The 20,054-nt window shown below is 50.0% G+C and overlaps 3 protein-coding genes across 7 annotated transcripts in view; 1 reads left to right on the forward strand and 2 right to left on the reverse strand.

Moving 5' to 3' along the window:
* The window catches only part of LOC133625193 (mesothelin-like), an 87,659-nt gene extending 74,981 nt beyond the window's left edge, over positions 1 to 12,678 (reverse strand). Inside the window, exon 1 of one of the 2 annotated variants that reach the window (XM_061993679.1) lies at positions 12,297 to 12,678. The gene's annotated coding sequence lies outside the window, so the exon portion shown is untranslated. Of the gene's footprint in view, positions 1 to 11,100; positions 11,603 to 12,296 lie in introns of those variants that run through there. The other variant, XM_061993680.1, reaches the window with a different exon arrangement.
* CIAO3 (cytosolic iron-sulfur assembly component 3) lies at positions 807 to 13,352 on the forward strand. 3 transcript variants are annotated; one of them, XM_061993682.1, is made up of 12 exons: positions 921 to 1,234; positions 2,077 to 2,514; positions 2,699 to 2,794; positions 3,904 to 4,047; positions 4,376 to 4,508; positions 5,070 to 5,204; positions 5,522 to 5,640; positions 6,774 to 6,903; positions 7,148 to 7,220; positions 10,356 to 10,493; positions 11,504 to 11,661; positions 12,624 to 13,352. In XM_061993682.1, exons 2-12 carry the CDS (start codon positions 2,479 to 2,481, stop codon positions 12,860 to 12,862), a joined length of 1,401 nt encoding a protein of 466 aa, XP_061849666.1. In that variant the 5' UTR covers positions 921 to 1,234; positions 2,077 to 2,478; the 3' UTR covers positions 12,863 to 13,352. The 3 variants fall into 3 exon arrangements, with proteins under 3 accessions (XP_061849665.1, XP_061849667.1, XP_061849666.1); XM_061993681.1 differs by lacking the exons at positions 921 to 1,234; positions 2,077 to 2,514 and adding an exon at positions 807 to 889; XM_061993683.1 differs by lacking the exons at positions 921 to 1,234; positions 2,077 to 2,514; positions 4,376 to 4,508 and adding an exon at positions 807 to 889 and having other exon boundaries at positions 5,054 to 5,204.
* Positions 13,353 to 13,651: 299 nt separating this feature from the next.
* On the reverse strand, positions 13,652 to 19,529 carry HAGHL (hydroxyacylglutathione hydrolase like). 2 transcript variants are annotated; one of them, XM_061993685.1, is made up of 8 exons: positions 19,230 to 19,529; positions 18,158 to 18,222; positions 17,954 to 18,071; positions 17,350 to 17,458; positions 17,063 to 17,166; positions 16,776 to 16,877; positions 16,611 to 16,687; positions 13,652 to 16,307 (listed from the first exon to the last, which is right to left on the reverse strand). In XM_061993685.1, the coding sequence occupies exons 1-8, from the start codon at positions 19,332 to 19,334 to the stop codon at positions 16,142 to 16,144; spliced, it is 846 nt and encodes a 281-aa protein (XP_061849669.1). In that variant the 5' UTR covers positions 19,335 to 19,529; the 3' UTR covers positions 13,652 to 16,141. The 2 variants fall into 2 exon arrangements, with proteins under 2 accessions (XP_061849669.1, XP_061849668.1); XM_061993684.1 differs by having other exon boundaries at positions 16,611 to 16,690; positions 19,230 to 19,527.
* Positions 19,530 to 20,054: the final 525 nt, after the last annotated feature.

A 20,054-nucleotide genomic window follows, 5' to 3' on the forward strand; every position in this document is an offset into this window, starting at 1 on the left:
GTGGGTTAGGGGTGGGCTTGGCAGCGTGAGGGGAGGGGTTGGACTCAATGAGCTTAAAGGTCTTTTCCAACCAAAATGACTGTACGATTATTAATGGCACACTACACTTAGCACTTTCCATGTACTTACCTCACAGTGCTTTTACAAACACTGCAAAGACTTTTGTTTGTTTGTTTTTTAACACCTCTGTTAAAATGCATTCCGTTGCATTTCTAAGAGCCCAAATTTGTAAGGCTGACACGGGCCAGCAAGCAGGGTCTGCAATCAAGACAATGCCAAGTTCTCAAAAAAACAGCACTGCAGGCTTTGAAAATTTGTTACAGCACTTTCTCCACTGCTTCTCATGTAAATAAAATTGCCTTCTTCAAAGAACTAATAATTTCTCACACTGAGATCCGAACCTCTCACACAAAACATCATGCATTTGGATGAACACAGCAAGCTGTTCAGGGAGCTTCAAAGCCCTCTACCACGTAGACAGAACTCTCACCGTGTCCCACCCGCGGGGGAAGAGTAGGCACAAGAAGTGACAGGCACCCACGGCTCCCTCACAAAGCTTTCGGGTGTTAAGGGCTTTTTAAAGAAAGATACCAGGAAGAAAATCCCACACACACGACATCTCCCTCAGTTTAGTGCTCACACCACACCTCTGCCTAACACACCTTCCGCCGTAGCCTGTAAACCAAGAGAGGCGGGTGCCGGCCGCCAGCCCCGCGCCCGCCATCAGGCCGCCCTCCCCTCACGGCTCCCGCGCCGCCGTCCTTTCCGGCAGTGTGGCAGTCTCCCCCTTTTACGACAGTGTCGCGGTGGCGCTGCCGTGGCGATGGCGTCTCAGTTCAGCGGAGTGCTGCAGCTGACGGACCTGGACGATTATATCGGGCCGTCGCAGGTAGGCGCGGGCTGGGGGCTGGGGACAGGCCGCGGCCGTGTGATGGGGTGGGAGCCGCGGCGTCGGGCCGTCCCGTCCCGCGCCGCCTGGGGACGGTAGGAAGATGGCGCTGAGGGGAGCTGTGTGACAGTCCTGGCCGTGCCGCCCGCCGGGGCAGCAGCTCTCGGTCTGGTAGCATGAGAGAGGCGGCACGGGAGCAAGGCCGGTCCTCTCACATGCTTCGGGTGCAGTTAAATGACACAGTGAACGGGAGGGGAAAAAAGAACACGGAGATGACCTCCTTGTTCCGTCTTCTTGCAAGCTCAGAGGGCAGCGAGGCTGATCGGTGCGAGCCTCAGTAAGCAGGTAACGAGAGAAATCTTAGCCCAGCAGCCAGTCAGTCATTCTCACCCCGATCTGGATACTGCCCCATTAACTAGAACTCTCAAATCCTTAAGCCTAAAGCTTCCTTGCACACAGCTCATCTGCATAGATGCAGGAGTAAGCAGCAGGCAGAAAGGTCCTTCCAAGGGGTTCCAATTCCTCCAGCTTTTCAAGAGTGGAAAAGGACAAGCTGAAAATAGAGCTGGAGTCCCTGCAGCCAGGGAGTCTGTTTTTCTGACAACATTACACTGTTGATTCTGGAGGAGCCGATTCTCCAGATCTCTCATGTTTCCCCAGGCTTGCTCAAAACAACAGACTTTGGAAGGATTTAAATCTTGTTAAAGACACTTTAAAATGCATCTGTTAACAGTGAAAAACAACATTCAGGAACTATTTGCAGCTACAGCATGGAGCACTCTGACAGCAAGTGCAAAAGTGTTTGCTGAACGTGAGACAGAGTGAAGAGAATTGCAGAATGTTCAGTTTTCACCATCCTCTGCCAGTGCACAGGAGCAGGTGGCAGAGGGGTGCAAATGAGCAGCAAGGACAGGTCAAGGCTGTTCCCTTTGGAGTCTTCAACCGTTAGGAAAACACACAAAATAGTAATCTCGGATGTATTTGCTGACAGCAGATAAAGTCCTGAAGTGAGCTTAGTGGAACAGAGCATAGCAAAGCCCACTAACTCTCCGTGCAGTACTTGAATTTCCTAGGGGTTTCAAGTAGAGATCACTATCTTATTCAGTGAGCATAACTGAAGATTTGTTATGGCTTGTTCTCAGTAGTCTCTGAATTTTGCAAAATGTAATAAAGCTGGATTAATTTAGGGGAAGTAACCTGAAGATGTTGACAGAACAATGATGGTAAAAGGCAAAGAGAGTCCTGGCTGTAGAAGTAGGACAAGGAGTCATGAAGTGCCTAAATAATAAAAGTCCCACAAAATGCAAAAGCACCCTTGGGACTTGATCATCGACCAATAGTGAAAGCTGGAAGCAGTCCATCTGAGGTCATCGGAGTCCTTTGGACAGTAAATGAAACTTTCTTGGCAATAGCCACGTGTGGACTGCAGAGACCACGCCTCCAGCAGTTAACATTTGCAATGAAGAATGCACTGTAGTCTGGAGGATTTGAGAGAGGAGTGTGCAGTCAAGCCTCTGTTCCTTTCAAGGCTTCGTAAAGCATAGCTGTGTTCTTCAGACATAATAGCAAAATTGCCCTCTGTTTTTGGTATGATGCTGGAGAAGTGTTCCTTCTGTAAAAAAGGGGTAAGAAGTTCTTTCTTTTCTTTTTTACCTTGGTGGTTAGAGATGCTGCAAGTAAACCCAGCATAGCTTGAGGGAGAGTAAGCAGCATTCACTCAAGAGCTAGTGTTTGAGTTTGATCACTCTAGTTTTTATTAAATCTACCTCTTTGTTGCCTCCTCACTTTGGGGGTTTATTTCTCTTTCAGGAATGTATCAAACCTGTAAAAGTGGACAGAAAGCCTGGAAATGCAGCAGCTAAGATCAGAATTGAAGCAGATGGAACCTATTTTCAGATCAATCAGGTATGTGTGATTTTTCTTCATTATTGTGTAAAATAGCCAGAAAATGGGAGTGTATTTGACTAGTGTTAGAGCTATTTAATGCCTCAAAGAGGACCAAGATATTAAAGAAGTGTTGCTGTATCATTCTCATCGTCATCCTCCTCCTATCTTTTTTCCAAAGTCCAACTGGTTTTTTACCCTGTTTTATAAACAATAATTCTCATTTTTTTCAGTCTTTTTTTCCTGAAACCCTGACATTAATTAGTGATGATTTCCAGTCTAAGAGCAGATGAGCTGAGAAGTCTGTTTTGCCACCAGTAATTCAGTATTAGCAGTTCCTGATTATTTGCAATGATGTCTTTTCTTATTGCATTGTGATCTATAGCAGAGCACTCAAAAGAGATTCAACGGGATACTCTTATCTTTTGCTCTGATTTTTAAAATAATACATCAACTTCCTTGTTAAATAGCCTGCAGAATTCATAAGCCTCCTGCTTCCAAAGTTAATGCCAAGTTTTGCAGGATGATTTTCCTGTTTACACAGAGAAGGTTAGCATTTCTTAGTTAACCAAGCTGGGAATTCCTCAAGAAATGGTACTTTTGACCGGGAAGATGATGAGCTTTTGACCCAAAAAGGGGGTGCAACACTTCAAAGGAGTCTGGTTTCTTATTTTAAAATGTTAATTTGATAATACCTAATTGCTTGGTCTGATTTTATCGAGAGGTGACATTTAAGAGGAGAGTCTTATGGGAAAACTGACTTATTCAGGTCAAATATTCAGGAACAATATTTTCTTTCCCATGGCAAGCCACACACTGTCTTTGATGTGCTGCCATACAGTTCTGCCATCAGCCTCCATGGAAGTCCTGCACACAGAAAGATTGCAGAACACTCGGTGTTACACCTTCAATAGGATTGTTTGGCACACCGATGCAAATATTAAAAGCAGCAAACTTAAAGATACTTGTCTTCTTCCTCATCTTACTAAAAATAAAAGAGACTTTTAGTTAGTGATAAGCCAAGATCACAAAAAGGGCAACATCTTTGTTACTAAATCTAGTAAAGGTGGGAAGACTGCTCCCTTATGCCACGCTGGGATCAGAACCAAGTCTGATCTGTTTCTTTATAGGATGGAGGAGCACAAAAACTGGAAAAGGCTAAAATTACTCTGAATGACTGTTTAGCTTGTAGTGGCTGCATTACATCTGCAGAGAGTGTTCTGATCACTCAACAGAGCCACGAAGAACTCTACAAAGTGTTAACTTCCAACAAGGTAGGTGACAAGCCATGGCCGGGTAGGCTGCAGGATGGGAAGTTGCAGTGGATTGGTCTGATGCGTCCACAGAAACGTGTGCAGAAGTGGCACATGTAAAACTGAGTTTCAGAGACCTGAAGGTTCTGAGGATGTTCTCAGTGCACTGTTGTGGGTTTTCCAAGCTTTAAAAAGTAATCGTGGGTTTGGAAAGGATGTTTAATGTAGTAAGTTACTGACTTCAGAGTTCAGCCAGAGTTACTGTCAATGCTGTAGTGTGATGGAAGCTGTGCGTGTGCCACGTTAACATTGTCTGAACAGTGTTGTTGTTTGGTTGTTTTTTTCAAAGACTGCCGCTCCCAAAGAACAGAAATTGGTGGTGGTTTCTGTTTCACCACAATCCAGAGCTTCACTAGCTGCAAAATGCAAAATGAGTATTCTAGAAACAGCAAAGAAGTTGACTGCATTCTTCAAAAGTTTAGGCAAGTGTGGCATTGGGTTTTGTTAATCACAGAGGGGCCTGCTGGGGTGTACATGCAGCATAACTGGTATGAGCACACCAGGTCAATGGGATTTAACCTGCCCGTGGATTCATCCCATTTGGTAATTGGCATTAGCTAAAATGCAAACTGTCTGCAACTTCAGTTGCATAATAAACTTGGAGTGATGGAAGGAAGGAACTTCTAAATTGTAGATTTGCAATTCTCCAGTCACTTTTGCTCGTCTTAGTGCATTGGGGAAAAAGGTTCACTCTCAGCTCTGGAGCACTGGAACGGACTGCCCAGCTGGGTTGTTGAGTCTCCAACTCTGGAAGCATTCAAAACCCACCTGTGTGACCTGCTCTAGATGATCCTGCTCTGGCAGGAGGGCTTGGACCAGATGATCTTCTGAGATCCCTTCCAGCCCTTGTGATTCTGTGATTCAGCTGCAGAGGTTGCTGCCCATAGATGGGGTATGCAGTTTGAGTTTGAGGACTGGAGGCTTTTTGTTGGAGTTTGCTGTATCATTCTTGTGAATTTTAACACAGATGCTGTACTGCCTAGGTGTGCACTATGTTTTTGATACAACTTTCTCAAGAAACTTCAGCCTATTGGAGAGCCAACGAGAGTTTGTAAAGCGCTTTCAAAAGCAATCTGAAGACAGAAAGGCTTTGCCAATGCTAGCTTCTGCCTGCCCAGGTATGGTGTTGAATTAGTTATGGAAATCATAAAATAGCATGCAAAGAACACACCAGAACAATAAATCAAAATGTTAGTCACAAAAGCGTACATGGATACATTCACTTGGAGGATTGCTCTCTTCACAATACAGAGAGGTTTTGGTGTTAATTGCAGTTACCTCACGATCTCTGAAATTACTCATGTTACACTTCCTTTACTTTTTGTGCTAAAATGAGGCTGAAAATGATACTGAGCCTGGTCTTGGGGGGAAGATGGACAGAGTGAAGATCTGCTTGTTATTTTTTAATTTAGTACTCTAATTACACACTTCTCAGGTTGGATCTGCTACGCAGAGAAAACTCACGGCAGTTTCATCATCCCGTACATCAGCACCACCAAATCTCCACAGCAGGTCATGGGCTCTTTGGTCAAGGGCTATTTTGCAGAACAGCAGGTGAGGGTCTGAAGTAAACTGTGCTTAATGCCAAATTGCTAAAATGCAATGCTTTAAAAGCTGATTTTTTTCCTGCATGTTATATGTTAGAGTTTAAAGGTAAAAATTATCTTGCAGAAGCCAGCAAAGGCAGCATCTGTCTCCCTTCTGTTTTGCCTAATGAGAAGTTAGCAACTAGGGCAGGAACACGAAGCACATGCTGCATGAGCTGCTTAAAACCTCTGCATGTTATTTGAGAAGGCTAGAAAAACTTTATTTTTCAGTGTCTTTGTGCTCCTGTCTTGTCTGTGTGTGGTATTTTCACGTTGCTTAACGTTGGCGAATAGCTTAAATTATCCTAAGACAAACTTTCTGTCAGTGCATACGTGCAGTTCATGTCTTGTCTAAAAATTACTTGCTCATTCCCAGCTTGTTCTGTTTCAGTTTGACTGAGTTCTGTTGTCAGTCTTTAACCTTTGGAATCTTTCCAAACATAAATCTGATCTTTAAAGACTAGAGTTATAGTCATAGCCTGGATTTGTCCAGTAAGAAACTTAAGCATCACTTCTCATTGTGTGATTTATTGTCCATTAATGAGCAGTGGTTTAACACTTGCCTTAAGTAAATGCTGACATCTGCATACTTGTTAGAAAAATTGGCAGCTAGTAAGAATATTTGGCCCAAGATACTGAAACAATGGCCTTGAGTCAATGACTTGTTTCCTCAGCCTGTGCTTAGTACTTGGATGGTCATGCAGTTTTTGTCTGACTCCAGATAATTTATCAGTTACTGATACAGAGGCTGGGGTTTTGTAGCACTGAGGAAACATGTTGTCTAACTGTTTAATTAGGAATTCACTTCATTGACTGTCTTTTGTCTGGACCATCTGCACTAGCAAAAAGAGGGGGAAACCTGCAAAAGACCACACTGCTGTCACTTGCTGCAAACTGAAATTGAGTTCTATGAGGGAAATAATTTAATGTGTGTTTGTGTGTGTGATGTATGTATAAATAAGTGTTAAGTAACAGTGGGGAGTATTTCCAGAGGCATGGTGGCCTTAATTTCCTCATTCTTATTTGTACTTGGAAAAATATCTCCCTCAAGTCAGGTTCAATACTGGCCAACCCAACTGCACAGCTTTGTCTTTCTTCCAGCACTTAAGACCTGACCAGATATACCATGTAACAGTGATGCCCTGTTATGACAAAAAGCTAGAGGCTTCAAGGCCAGACTTTTTCAACCAGGAGTACCAAACTCGTGATGTGGACTGTGTAATCACCACAGGTGAGCAGAGCAGAGGTAGTCCAGCTAATTTCTGGAAGCCTCAGTGCAAGGCACTGGCTAGTTTTAATAAGCCCATGTCTCTGATAGAGGATCCAGTGTGTGGATATTGCTGTACAGTTACATTTCAGTGATGCAAACCATGTCCTTGTAAAATTTACAGATGCACTCTTAGGTACTGATCTGTGGGATTTGTTTTCCTTTGTCCCCAAAGTAAGAACTTTTTATGTCTCTGGTTCTGTTATAGGAGAAGTGCTAAAGTTGTTGGAACAAGAAGGAGTGTCTCTATCAGATGTAGATCCTGCTCCACTGGATACCATGTAAGAACAAAACCTCATTTTTGTCTTCTGTCACATTCTTTTTCACCAGTATTTGTAGAGTTCTTCAACAGGCTTTGCTTTTCCACTCCTGTTCTACACAAGACTGCCTGTGTTTGCATTTTGTTTGTTTTCTTTTGTCACCTGAATCAGTACAATTGTGTATTCTGCATATTTCTTCTGCACAATATGATGAATGTGCATTTGTAGAGAATCTGCAAGTATTTGTTCTAGATTTTAGTAGTCCAAGGATCAGCAACTCTGTATATCAGCGGGGTTGCTAGAATTAGCCCCAGAAGAGTATGATTGCAAAATAATTGTGCAGAGAAGTACAAATTGCAAGACGGTCGTTTACATCAGTTGCTGTTACTCACTGTATAGCTGGTGCAAAATCTACCTGCAAACTCTGACAAGTGAAAGAATCTAGATCAGCGATGAGAGAGTTTGCTAAAACAAAGCCTGCAACTGCACTGAACTCAGTTTGCCTGTCTCTGTTCCTAGTTATCAGAGCTACTGCAAAGATTCCAGAATTAAAGCACAAATAAGACATATTAAAGTCACTCAGCTAATCTCTAGGAGTCTTTAATTGTGGGGGGAAAAAAAAGAGATCTAAAACATGTGCAAACCAGATGAGACCTCAGTTGCTTCCACTGGGAAGTAACATCTGCTTAAGTGGCAGCCACGCAGATATCCAACTGGCTACGGAAACATTAAAATCCCATTTTACTCATCTGAGTGGAGATGCAGTGGTGGCTCTGCCCCGAGTGCCAAAGCAAAGCATTCTCTTCTCCAGTTTAAAGGAAATGTCTTTAGAGCACTTTGCACATGAACAAACAGAAAAGCTACACGTGCAGGAACTTTTAAGAATTATAAAAGATAAGTATATGGTTCAGAAACTTACTGCTCAGGCTTACATGTAACATTTTTCGGAGATTTTGATACCCAAAGTATGCAGCATCCAGTACACGATTAGAACATGACACTACTTTTTCTTCAACTGTGCTGCTTGTAGATGTGACACTCTCACTTTGGAATCTGAGTTACTTCTAAATAGGCTTCAAGTCCCTCTGGTGCAACGAAGAGCCATTGTCAGCCTTTGCTCAAGAGCTCCCCGGTGAACACATGTACACTGACAGAGCTGTGAAGGGAAGTGTCCTGACATGCAGCCCCTTTCCTACATTACAATTATGGGTCACTCCTGTGCTTCTGAAGAGGAGGATGTGAGATAGAGACAGTCTATTGCCATCCAATGCCTTTTATGTAAGGGACACTTAATTTAAAATAGATATTTAAAATAACATGCATGCCCAGAGCCTTGATTTCCTTCTGCTGCACTTCAGTGGGTCGCTGTAGGTGCAGGTCTCACATAACACATTTAGCAATACAGATCTATATATGCACACTTTTCCAAGGATTAACTTGTCTTTTTCTGACACAGTGTGTGCTTTCACACCAAAACAGAAGAGTGTCCTCAGCTGTAGATGTCTGCGTGGTTGAGTCCTAAAAGTACAACTTCAGAAGTTGCCCGTGTAAACAAGTACTTGTGTTCTACCAGCTGTATTGTGACACCACTAACAGAAAATTGAGGAGAAAAAAAGGCACTGAAGCGCTTGGGGTCTCTTAGGAAATAACATTATGGAAGTGTCAGTTATAACATAGCACTGAATGTCCAATTACTTGATAAGAATCTCTGGGCAGCTTCTCAGGAGTACATTCTGCGCCCTGGGCCTCAAGCTCATGGTGATAAAGTGCCTCTATAGCCTTTTGCTGGCTTTAGCACGCCGGGTAAATTGGCCGGTTACAAACAGCACGTATTCCCCAGGACACAGAGCCATCCCAGGAGCAGGCCAGGGGCTGTTCTGCTTCTGCCTCTAGCACGTGGAGAAGCCCATTAAGAGGTTATTGCATTTGGCAGGAAGAGTGAGATAAAGTGCCAGAAATCCCCAACTTGTGCTGGTAGAACCATTTCTCCAGGCCAGCACTGGGGCTTGCTGGCAGCCTCGCTCTTAAGAGAGTAGCGGTACGTGAGGCCAGACACATCGAAACACATTGATAATGAAGCTCAGTTCCTGTAAACAAGATCAAATTAAAAATAGTTTCTGAGGCTGATTGCAGGCTAAAGTGTTGCCTTCTGCCATTCTTCCAAAGAGAAGATCTTATCTGCAAGAGGCAACATCTTCGATTGGACTTGAAATTGTTTGGCCTGAATTCAAGTGTTTTGCTTTCTGCAGCTGTTAGTGGGAGAATGCAAGTGTCCCTGCCTGAGGAGTGCTTATAAGCAGATCCCTCAGCTTGTTATTCTCTCATAACAAAAGCCATTGTTGTGGCTTCCATCTGGTGAGCTATTCTCAAGAAACGTTAGCTTGACCTCGGAATAGCTGGTTGTATTTTGTCATGTCCACAAGATGGAATTATTTGTGCAGAACTAGAATGCCAGAACTGATGCTAACAGAGCTGTTTGACACCAGAAAATTGTTGAACTTGAACCAGCATTCCACCCAGGACAACCATGTACGGGGCAAGTGTCCTAGCATCATTAGATTTGATAACCTTTCTGACAGAACACGAAGCACACAAAACCACAGCAATGCAGATTGCCTCTCCTTGCTTGAGACTGTAGCACCGATCCTCCCAGAGGTGTCCCAACCGTGAGCTCTGCTTTTGCTCATGGTGCAGAAAAGCTTCAGCCCTCATGAGGTGTCTGTTGACTGATACAGGACTGCTGCTGGGTTAGAAAAGCAGAGGTTGCACACACCTGTAGCATCATTGCCTCATCATTTCTCTTCTCCCATTTCCAAGCAGAACCCAGGGTGGTTGTAGAGGCATGAAACAGGAAGCTGACAAACATGCCTTCTGACTGAACATTCCCAGATATATTTTTGATATGTGAGGGTTAAGTTGGTAGCACATGGGCCAGGCTTGGGACGGTGTTTCCATTGAGCTTGACTCAAAGGGCAGAAGGGTTAAACCTGCTGGGCTCTGAAGCTATAAATAATTGATTCCCAGGAGAAAGAAAGAAATTGAGAGCCCAAAGGGAGCTGGTCTGGGGCTTTTGAGTCCCCTGGACCTTTGTGTTTGTGATGGCTGTTCTGTTTTGTCAAACATTCCCTTCAAACTGCTGCTCTTGTCCCTTCCCAGGTTCCAGAGCACAGCAGAAGCAGAGCTCACGGGCCACTCAGGAGGGGGATCTGGCGGCTATTTGGAGCACATCTACAAGTATGCAGCCAGGGAGCTCTTTGGAATTCAAGTGGATACACTTCAGTACAAACCTTTAAAGTAAGATGTTTAGCACTATTCTGTTGCAGTTTTGTTTACACTGTTATCTTGCCGATGGGCTGGGACTTTCTTTACAATGTTAGATTTTACTTTAAGGCATGGGAATTGGCTTCTCACTCCCACAGTTGTTGAGCAATAAATCAGACAGCACTCTGTACAGCCCTTCCTTTGGAGGTCCCTTCACCACCCACACACTGTATTCTGGCCTGATGGATTTTCCCAGCATCAAGTTGCAGACAGTTTTTAGATAATTTCAAAGACCCATGGATCTGGGATTGCTCACCTGCACTCAGACCAGTGAAGCAGATTTGCTACTAACGTGGATATCACAGAACAGAACATATTGTCAGGGCTTTCAGGCTCCATTTTAAGTGTGTTGTGGCAAGACAGAGAACAAGTCACTTGAGTTTGTGCACAGAGGCTCATTGAGCTGAGATCCCTTCTGCCTTCTCAGTTACTATATCAATCTGCTATTTGTAATTAATTGTATCCCTGATGAGCAATATTTATGTTTGGGGCTCTCTGGTCTAGGAAGCAGAAAGAACAGTCACCCAAAGTCTCAATACTGGTAAAATAAAGTTTATGAGGAACAGCTATTTCCACTAACCTTGGGAGTCTGGGAGCCTTTGGTAGTGGTTTGCTCCCTGGTTTTATGATACATTGCAATTTAAAAGTTCCCTCAGTGGCCTCTTTGATGCGTAAGTTGTCTGAAGCCAACTCCTAAGGCTTGTCACAGTGAAACACTTGTGGAGATCCCATTTGCTTGGCTTTTAAGGATTTATTTAACATAGGTGATCTTCAGCAAGCTCAGTGCAGGTGGCAGGTCCCCAAATGAGGCTGGGAAAGCATCTGCAAGCTTCTTCCTTCAGCAGTTTGGTTTGGGTGTCAGAGAACTAGGGCTGCTTTCTCCAGTAAGCTTTCTCAAAGAACTTTGTTTTAGCACAGGGGTCTTGGAAGTTTAAAATAGAAGTTAATTTAGAGAAGATATTTTCTCTGCTCTTGTTCCTCAGAAACAAGGACTTCCAGGAGGTGACCCTGGAGAAGGATGGAACAGTCCTGCTCCAGTTTGCTTTGGCATATGGCTTTCGGAACATCCAGAACTTGGTGCAAAAGCTGAAACGAGGAAAATCACCCTATCACTATGTGGAAGTCATGGCCTGCCCATCAGGTGAGTGTGCAGGGCTTCTACCCTCACAGCCCACGGCTGTAAGAAACTAGACCTAAAGGAGAAAGCAATTTCTCACATCCTGAATATTGTGGCAAAGCTTTCAAGTTCTTGTGATAGTCACAGCATCAGAACACCCAAGTTGGTTGTGTGTAGTTTTTTCCTACTTAGAAGCCAGTAATTCTTTGGGATTCCAGTAGTTACAGTTCAATTCTATGGCACAAAATTTGCCTAATTAGTGCTTTCAAGGAGCCCCTCATGGGTTTCTGAGCCCTTTGGGGAGATTCCTCCCCTAAAAATTGCACAAAATGGTTATGCTTTTTGGGAACCTTGCTATGTCTAGTGAAGAAAGTTCATTTCTATCCCTTTTGTTCCCTTTCCACTTCATGCAGGCCCTCCTTTCTCTCCCTACTGCTCTCAGGGCACCAGGGCAGCCTGAAACCAGCCCAAGGTGGTAGGAAACCGCCCCCCTGGCACTCTGAGCAGCTGCCCACCCCAAGGGTCTGCACAGCTCCCTAACCTTTGCTGCTCAGCCACAGGACAGGACCTTGGGCAACCACATACTGCATAGCTCAACTCCTAACTCACCTCCTCCCCAACAGCAACTCCAGAACACATCCCAAGTGCACTTATCCTACCTTTAGCTGTCACTCCAGGGCTGTTCTAACCCAGGTTGTGTTCTGGAGGCACAGGCTGGGAGCCAGAGCTTGCTGTTTCTTCTACATTGTCTTCCTGGTGCAGCCCTCTCCCAGCTGGCTGAGGTGGAAGCAGGTCCATGCTCTCCTCCCAGGGCTGCAGCCCAGCCCACTAGCATCAGATGACTGTGTAGGAGACCACACTTATAATGGGGGTTTCATTTCTGTAACTGTTTTCAGGTGTAGAGCAAAGGAGCCACAGTTGTGGCTTTTTCTGATAAAGCTGAAGTGCTTTCTAACACTGATGTTTTCTCCCTTGGTCACATGTAGGCTGTTTAAATGGAGGTGGCCAGATCAAACTAGCCAGTGACTCCAACAAGGAGCAGCTCCAGCAAGTGGAGAGGTTGTATGAGTCTCTCAAGAGTGAGATTCCTGAGGAGAACCGCCCTGTGAGGGAGCTGTACGAGCAGTGGCTGGGCGGCGCAGGGTCTGAGCGGGCTGCGGGGGCCCTGCACACGTCGTACCACGCAGTGGAGAAGGCAAACTCCGCGTTTAACATCAAGTGGTGAAGCCTGACGCTGCGATGCCCAGATGCAGATACCTTGTGCCTCGTTCTAAGTCGATTGCATTTAAGACTCCCAAAGGACAGGTAGAGTTCTGTGCCCCAGTGGGGAGTTTGCAAGGCCTGAGTCCCGCTGGGGATGAGAACGTGATGCGCCATGCGGGCAGGCAGCGTTCAGCTTTAGAGTTGCTGAAGTGACATGAAGTAAAAACCAAACGCTGACGTAACGCACACAGCAAAAGCAGCAGCGGTGTGACCCAGCCTCTACGTGATCCTTAGGGACCAGCTCTGCTCCCTTTACAACGCTGCTTCTGCCAGAAGTGATGAACCTCAGGTCCTGAAGGATTTGGCTCGCAGTAGCCGCGGCCTGGCCGAGAGGAGCTTGGTGCTGTGTGACAGTGTTACCTGTGCGGGCCTTGCTGGGATGTCAGGGCACTGTTAGGGCTGTCTCTGTCAGGACATGCCCAGTTCATTATAAATGGTCTGGTCAGAGCTCAGGTGGTGGTTTTCTGTTTCCTTGCCCTGCGTAGCTGCGCTAGGCCTCCTGTCAGAGGGTGGGCACCAGCAGCCTGGTGCTGTGGGGGACATGTGTGGGGCTGTTCACTCTGCTGGAGTGTGATGGGGATGGATGTGTAAGAGGGAAAAGCTGGAGTGGTTTATTGAACAACCGTCTGTAACTGTAGGTGATTACAGCTCTTTCTCTCCCTAAATACACAGTAGTCACACAGTGGGCACATCTGCCCCCTCACCAACAGCCAGCTGCTGATGGACAACACCCACAAATTCAGAGACAACATTTTTTACAGAGTTCCAAGGCAGAATTTATTGCCATCTTTCCTTCCAAGAAAGGACAAAGTCCTCAGTGCCTCATAAAGCTGTTACTTTCCAAAGGTTAATAGAAGGTGGCTGTGAGATGGGATCATTGAGGGTGTATCCTTCCAGACCTGCCCAGGAGGCTGCAGAGCCCTCTGCTGTGGTGCCTGGCGGGGCCACAGGTCGTGGTTACCGGGATGCCCCGACAAGGGCCTTGTTGCTGCTAGTCACTGAGCAACTCTGGTTTGCTGTATTTAATCGCAGTATCAGTTTTGCTGGAGTTAGGGTGCGTGTGGGAAGGTGGGGGGACAGCCACAGCTGGAGGGGAAGCTGCAGCTGCGAGTGGGTGGGAACCTCAAGAGACTAAATCACTTTGATACTTCTCCATTGTGCAGTTCCTCTGCATGCAGGAGGCCAGTGCAGGCAGCAGAGTTAAATGGGTGAAAACTGAAAACAAAGCTGCCACGGTGCCTTGTTCCCTCAGAGTCAATGTCTGAGGTGCAGCTGGTTACTGACTCTGCCCCCCGCAGACCCCTGGCCCAGCTCCTCCCACCCAAAGTGCAGGCAGGGCTGTCCAGAAGCAAAGCAGTCCAGCTTCAGCCTGGCTCTCGTCACCCACCCCTGGCAATACTCGCCTTCCTCCTCGCAAAGCCTCATCCATTCTTCATTAAAAGCACACCAACAGTGCATAAGGCATTTTTTGAAAGGGTTTTAATTAAAGCTGTACATTTTCCAGGTGTTGCTGATCAATTAGTGAATTCACAGTGTTCATAAGGCAAGGAGCTCCCACTCTGTTGTGTTTACAAGCAAGCTGGTGGTTTGGGAGACGGCCCCATTCCAGGCAGAGCTGTGTGACACTCCGTGCTGTGCTACCCCACGAGGGTTCCTCAGCAGGAGAGCTACTGCTGGGTCAGTCCACAGGGCCAATGGGCTGAGACTGGCTGTACATCAGGGCAGAAAAAGCACATTCTGTGGCTGCTGAGAACATTCTCAGGATGCCCAAAATGCACAAATAGCTCAAATTAGCTCCATTAGCTGGAGATTAAACAACTGGGGGCTACAGTGTGTTACCCAGGTACCAACCTGTGCCCCACTGATACTGCCAGAGGGCTCTGCTGAGGATAGGCCCAGCCCTCAGCTCCTGCAGACACTCCTGGGGCCTGTCCTGGCAGCTCAAACCTGCTGGCCCTGGTGATTTGCTGCAGGCCAGGACTCAGCCCCAAGCTGCTCTGGGAGAAATAAACTCCCAGAGGAACTCCCAGGTAACAGCTACTCACTGCACCGTCACAGTTAGACTGAGGGGCAACTGGTACAGAAGGATCAATTCCTCCCCTCTTGTAGAGGAGAGGAAATTCTCACTGTAACTTAGGAAAAAAGAAAACCTTACTTGAGTTTCTAGCGAGGGAAGAAGAGGCCACAAACCAGGTGTCAGTGCTAAGGGGTGCAGTTCACAGCCCACACAAAGCTCCTGAAGTCAGCCCTGTTCCAGTGTTAAGAGCCATAAAATTTGTAATCAACACTTCAAAATGACAACATTTGGTAAAGGATTAATGCCTACTCTGTTCCTCTGATTCTATTTGAAACACACACAAACACACACACGGGTGTAACCTCAGCAACACTGAGACACTCACCCGCCCGGCGCAGCCCTCGGGGCACTGCCACAGCCTCCAGAGCAGCCAGCAACCCCGAGGTTTTTCTCCCCAAAAAAGGTAATTGGTTTGTAAGACACCTGCCCACCACCTGCACAGAAAAGCTTTGCACGTTCCTCAAACTAAAATACAATCCTGATTCTGCTCACACTGGAGGCTGAAGAGGCTTAAGGGACCCAGCTGCTCCTGAACGCTTGTTGTAAGGACAAGGCAACATAAATGAGAGGTTCGGAGAAGTGTTTTCCAGTTTTTAAACTTGGCAGGGGGGGAATGGAAGCTGCTTATAAACTGTCACACCTTGAAAAGTGAGGAAACCCCTGGGTCAGACTGGCTGTGCTCCGGGCCTGGAGGCCGCCTGAACACGCTGGGCCCGGTTTAAGCGGTTGGGACAGGTCCCCACAGGCAGCGATCGCGTTACAGATCCCTGCGCCACGCTTCTACCTTGGCCTGCTATAAAAATAAGGAACAAAAAAGGAGGGGGAAAAGCCCCACCGCAATGAGGGTTTCTATTAGCCCAGCCCTGAAGTCAGGCAGGTAGTGCTGAACGCCAGTGGCAGTGCCAGTTCCCGGCTTCCTCCAGTGCATCCACGTCTCGGTGCCTCATCCCTGCCTGCGGAGCTGCCCGAGCTCGCTGTAGATTCCCTCCCCCAGGGACCTGCCTCAGCTAGGGCACTTGGGCATGGTGCATGGAGTGAAGCAAAGCAGCCTCAATACGAGCAGGTTAAAGACAGAAACCACTTCCCAAGTGCAGAGTCTCACAGGAGGACACAGGGCAGGAGGAAGCCCCCGTGGCCACGGGGATGCTGCTTTTTGGCAGCTGCTCACTTCTTCTCAAGGAAGGGGCGGAAAAGTCCCCAGTCGAAGGCGAGCACGGCCTGGGGATGGGGCCGCTCCTTGGGCTTCTTGAAGTTATCCTTCTCGGTGCGGAGGGTCCTCAGCACCTCCACCGGGTCTGTCTTGCCCGTGAACTTCTGCAAAGACTCCTCCCTGCAAGCAGACCAGCTCTGCTGTGACCATGGGGAGCAGGATGGGGACCCCTCTCCCCACCAGGACCAACAACAGGGCAGTCACAGCCTCGTGCTGGGTGGCTGCCACAGGAGAGGCTTGTCTGTGGGTAGTCCTGGTCAATACAGGATCCTGTGCCCAGGCACCTTCCCCCTCCCTCGGGGCCTCAGTTTCCCACGGACTAGTGAAGCTGTTGGGAGAAGGGGCAAAGCTAGAGGGAGAGAGCAGAGATTCAGGGCAGGACTAGGCACAGTTTGGGGTTGAGCACAGTGGGGCACTGCTTACGTGACCCGCAGGAAAGGGTTGTAGAGGAACTCCTCCTGCAGCGTGGAGGGAACTGTGGGCAAGTCCTCGTTGTCCCGCTGCTGCCAAGGAACCAGAGATGTCCAAAAACTCACCAGCACCCAACTCCCAACTCCACCCCCACCCTGGCAGGGTACAGCCACTTACTTTGGCCCAGGCGAGTTTCTTCTTCACTATTTCATTCTCTGGTTCCACTTTCAAGGCAAACTTGAGGTTCCGGACGGTGCATTCGTGGCCGCAGAACACCTTCTGCAAGGCCAGCGGGAAGCACCTGGTATCACACGTGTACCCTGTGCTGGGTCCAGCCCACCCCAGTCCCGCTGCAGCCCCAGCCCCAGAGACGGGTGCTGCCTCTACAGTGGTGCCAGCCTGCAGCCCCTCTCCCCGATTCTGGGGTCCCTCCCCAGGCCAAGGCTGAGATGCAGGGTACTCACTGTCTCCTTTGGCAAAGCCCCCAGCACTTGGGTGAGGTTGGTGTACATCTGCTCCGCTGTCCCCTCAAAGAACCTCCCACAGCCTCCCACGAACAGGGTGTCACCTGCAGGGAAAGGGGTCTGGGCACAGAGGGGACTCTGGCCCTGCTCCCAGGGACAGGGTGCCAGGTAGGAGCCCCCATGCACTGGATTTGCCCTGTGAGTGCTGAGCATGGTGGGGGGTCAGGCAACGTGTCCTGTCCTGTGTCCCTGGTACCCAGGGGGTGTGTGTCAGTAGGGTGAGGTACCTGAGAAGAGAGCAGGAGCGTCCGGGGAGCCGTCCTCCCACATGAAGTAGCACATGTGGCCCGAGGTGTGGCAGGGGGTGAAGAGGCACCTCACCCGGATGGCCCCAAACTGCGGGAGAGAGGGTCAGGACACTGCTGGGGACAGACAGAACTCCTAGACCTCCCTAAGCCCCACAGCATCGCCTGCGGGGAGCTCAGTGGGTTGCAGATGTGCCAGGGGATGGTGGTTTGGTTGAGCCCTAGTTGCCTGTGTCTGCTCTGATGGAGTCTAGCAGCAGGGCCTCAGGAGAGGATTGCATTCCCCAGTGCAGTCCTGAGTGGGCTGGGCACTTCATCCAGCCACTGGATGAAGCTTCTCCCCTCATCCAGCCCTCCATCCCACCCCAAATCCACAGTGCCACGTCTGCAACTGCCCCAGGACATGGGGAGCCTGAGCAGGGCCCGGGCCAGGCACCAACCCTGTCAGCTCCCGGCACAGTACCACACCACCAGCACCCGCACCATGGCCCAGCTCCGCTCCCCATCAGCCACAGGCACCCTGTGGGGCAGGATCTCTGCATGGGGAACCATCCCCTGGGCACTCCCCGATCCTACAGCCACGTACCGTCAGCTCCTGGTCATGGGTCACCTTGTGTGTCAGGGCCCCGATCCGCTCATCGGCGCCGTACACGTGCAGGCCGGGGCAGAGCCGCGCCAGCTCCTCGTTGCCCCTCGCATGGTCCCTGTGCCAGCAGAGGAGGGAATGGGCACCCACTCCTGCACCAGCCACAGCCACCCCCGGCCCCTGGCTCGTTCCAGCAGCACTTACCAGTGGTGGTGCGTGGTGAGGATCGCTCTGAGCACCACGTCCTCCTTCCTGATGATTTCCAGCAACTGCAACGGACCCAGAGCGGAAGGCAGTGAGCATGCGGACAGGAGGTGACACAGGTGCTGTGACTGCTGCAGCCATGAGCAGCCAGGCCCCACCACAGCCATCCCCGCATAGGGCCTGTCCCCTGTGCGCTGCTCCGCAGGCGAGAGGCCTGTTGGACCATGGCAGAGGCAGCAGTCACAACCACCCACTGAGCAACGAGAGGATGAGGGTGGCACGAAGGCTTGGCTCCCTGCAGCAACCCCGTCAGGCACAGCGCGGCAGGCAAATGGGAACACGCCGCTCCCGCAGGCCCGTGGCATTTTATGGCCAGTGCTCTGGCAGCACAGGTGCGGCACAGGGTGCATGGGGTGACTGCTGCGGCGGGGAGACGGCGGCTGTGGAACCCACCGCGGCTCCTCCGCTGCAGCGAGGGGCCCTGTAGGGCTGCCAACCCCGCTGCTCAGCTGCCAGGAGGCTTGGAGTGCCAACTTAAAATTCGTGGCTCCTAACAAACCCTCTGGCAGCTCCTGATTACGTTCCTCAAAGAGGAAGGAAATGTCAGAGCCAGTTACTAACGCCTAAAACCCGCGACAGCGTTTGCACACTGTGCTGCGGCTGAGGGTGGCACACGGGGGCGTGGAGTGAGGGGCAACCCTGGCTGCTGCCTTCCCAACCAGCACAGCCACGGGCTGGCTCCCAGGGAACAGGGCCTCACCTGGGAGATGCACTCCAACACTCTATTTTAGGCTACTTTCACTTGCTTCGGGGTCGGCATGGCTTCTGGCTCAGGCACGGGATCAGTCAGGGCACCAGGGCAACCTCCCCACAGCCCGCGGGCGAGTGGGAGGGGGGTGTCACAGCCCCCTGACTCCACGGGGGCTGAACAGGGATCGACCCACTCACCAGCAGGATGCTCCACGCACACAGGGACGTGCCCCACCGCACATCAAGCCCACGCGTGGGACCCCACCGCAGCCCACCCGGGACACGCCGCGCCTGCGGCGCTCGGGGCCGAAGCTCTGCTCACCCTCTTGGGGACGGCGGCGTCCACCGCGATGGCGTCCCGGGTGCTCTCCTCGATCACCAGGTACATATAGTTGTCCTCCAGGACAGAAATCACCTTCACCTTCATGGCCCCTCAGCAGCGCGGGCCGCGGGACACGGCGGGGGCCGGCCCCACGCAGCGAAGCGGGGCGGGGGAGAGCGAGGGGGAGCGGAGCGGCCGGGCCCCCACGCAGCCGCGGGGCGAGGCGCCCCTCTCCCGGCCCCAGCGCGACCCCCGGCGCACCCACGCGTGCCGCGGCGGGTACCTGCGGGCGGCAGCGCCCGGAGCCGCGGCGCGGCCCCTCCCCGCGGCGCGCCGGTGCAGTGCGGGGCGGGTCACGCTGCGTGGGGCGGGGTGACATCCCGCACGGCCCCGCCGCGCTGCGTGGGGCATTCTTCCCTCACACACCCGCTGCCGGGGCGAGGGGAGAGGGTTAGACTTTCCCCCGTACACCCCGCACCCGTGGGGGGGCAGGAGCATGAAACACGGTCTATTTCACCGTGGACCCCCCCATCCCCCTGCCCACTCGGGAGCCCCCTACCACCCCCACGTCGGGCCGCGAGAGTGAAGAGGAGGTGGAGGCAGAGGGTGTGCCCCCCACCCTGGACCCCCCAAGTGCCAGCCCGGCCACTTCCACCCCCAAGGGGCTGCTGGCTCCTTCTAGGCGCTGGTAGAGGGGGGACAGACACGGATCGATGCAGGCCCAGAGAGCCCCACGCTCAGAGCCAGGCTGCAGCTCCTCCCCCAGGGTGGGCTGTTGTCCCCCAAATGTGTTCCCTCCACGTGTGAAGTTGCAGGCAGGAAACA

The sequence above is a fragment of the Colius striatus genome, chromosome 3, assembly GCF_028858725.1.
Source record: "Colius striatus isolate bColStr4 chromosome 3, bColStr4.1.hap1, whole genome shotgun sequence".
Lineage (NCBI taxonomy): Eukaryota > Metazoa > Chordata > Aves > Coliiformes > Coliidae > Colius > Colius striatus.

Coding starts and splice junctions, on each gene's coding strand:
- CIAO3 (XM_061993681.1), top strand. CDS start 824: ATGGCGTCTCAGTTCAGCGGAGTGCTGCAGCTGACGGACCTGGACGAT. Junction 2,795..3,903: donor CCTATTTTCAGATCAATCAG/GTATGTGTGATT, acceptor GTTTCTTTATAG/GATGGAGGAGCACAAAAACT. Junction 10,494..11,503: donor CTTCAGTACAAACCTTTAAA/GTAAGATGTTTA, acceptor CTTGTTCCTCAG/AAACAAGGACTTCCAGGAGG.
- HAGHL (XM_061993684.1), bottom strand. CDS start 19,334: ATGAAGGTGAAGGTGATTTCTGTCCTGGAGGACAACTATATGTACCTG. Junction 17,459..17,953: donor CCCATGACCAGGAGCTGACG/GTACGTGGCTGT, acceptor TCTCTCCCGCAG/TTTGGGGCCATCCGGGTGAG. Junction 16,878..17,062: donor GGGCTTTGCCAAAGGAGACA/GTGAGTACCCTG, acceptor CTGGCCTTGCAG/AAGGTGTTCTGCGGCCACGA.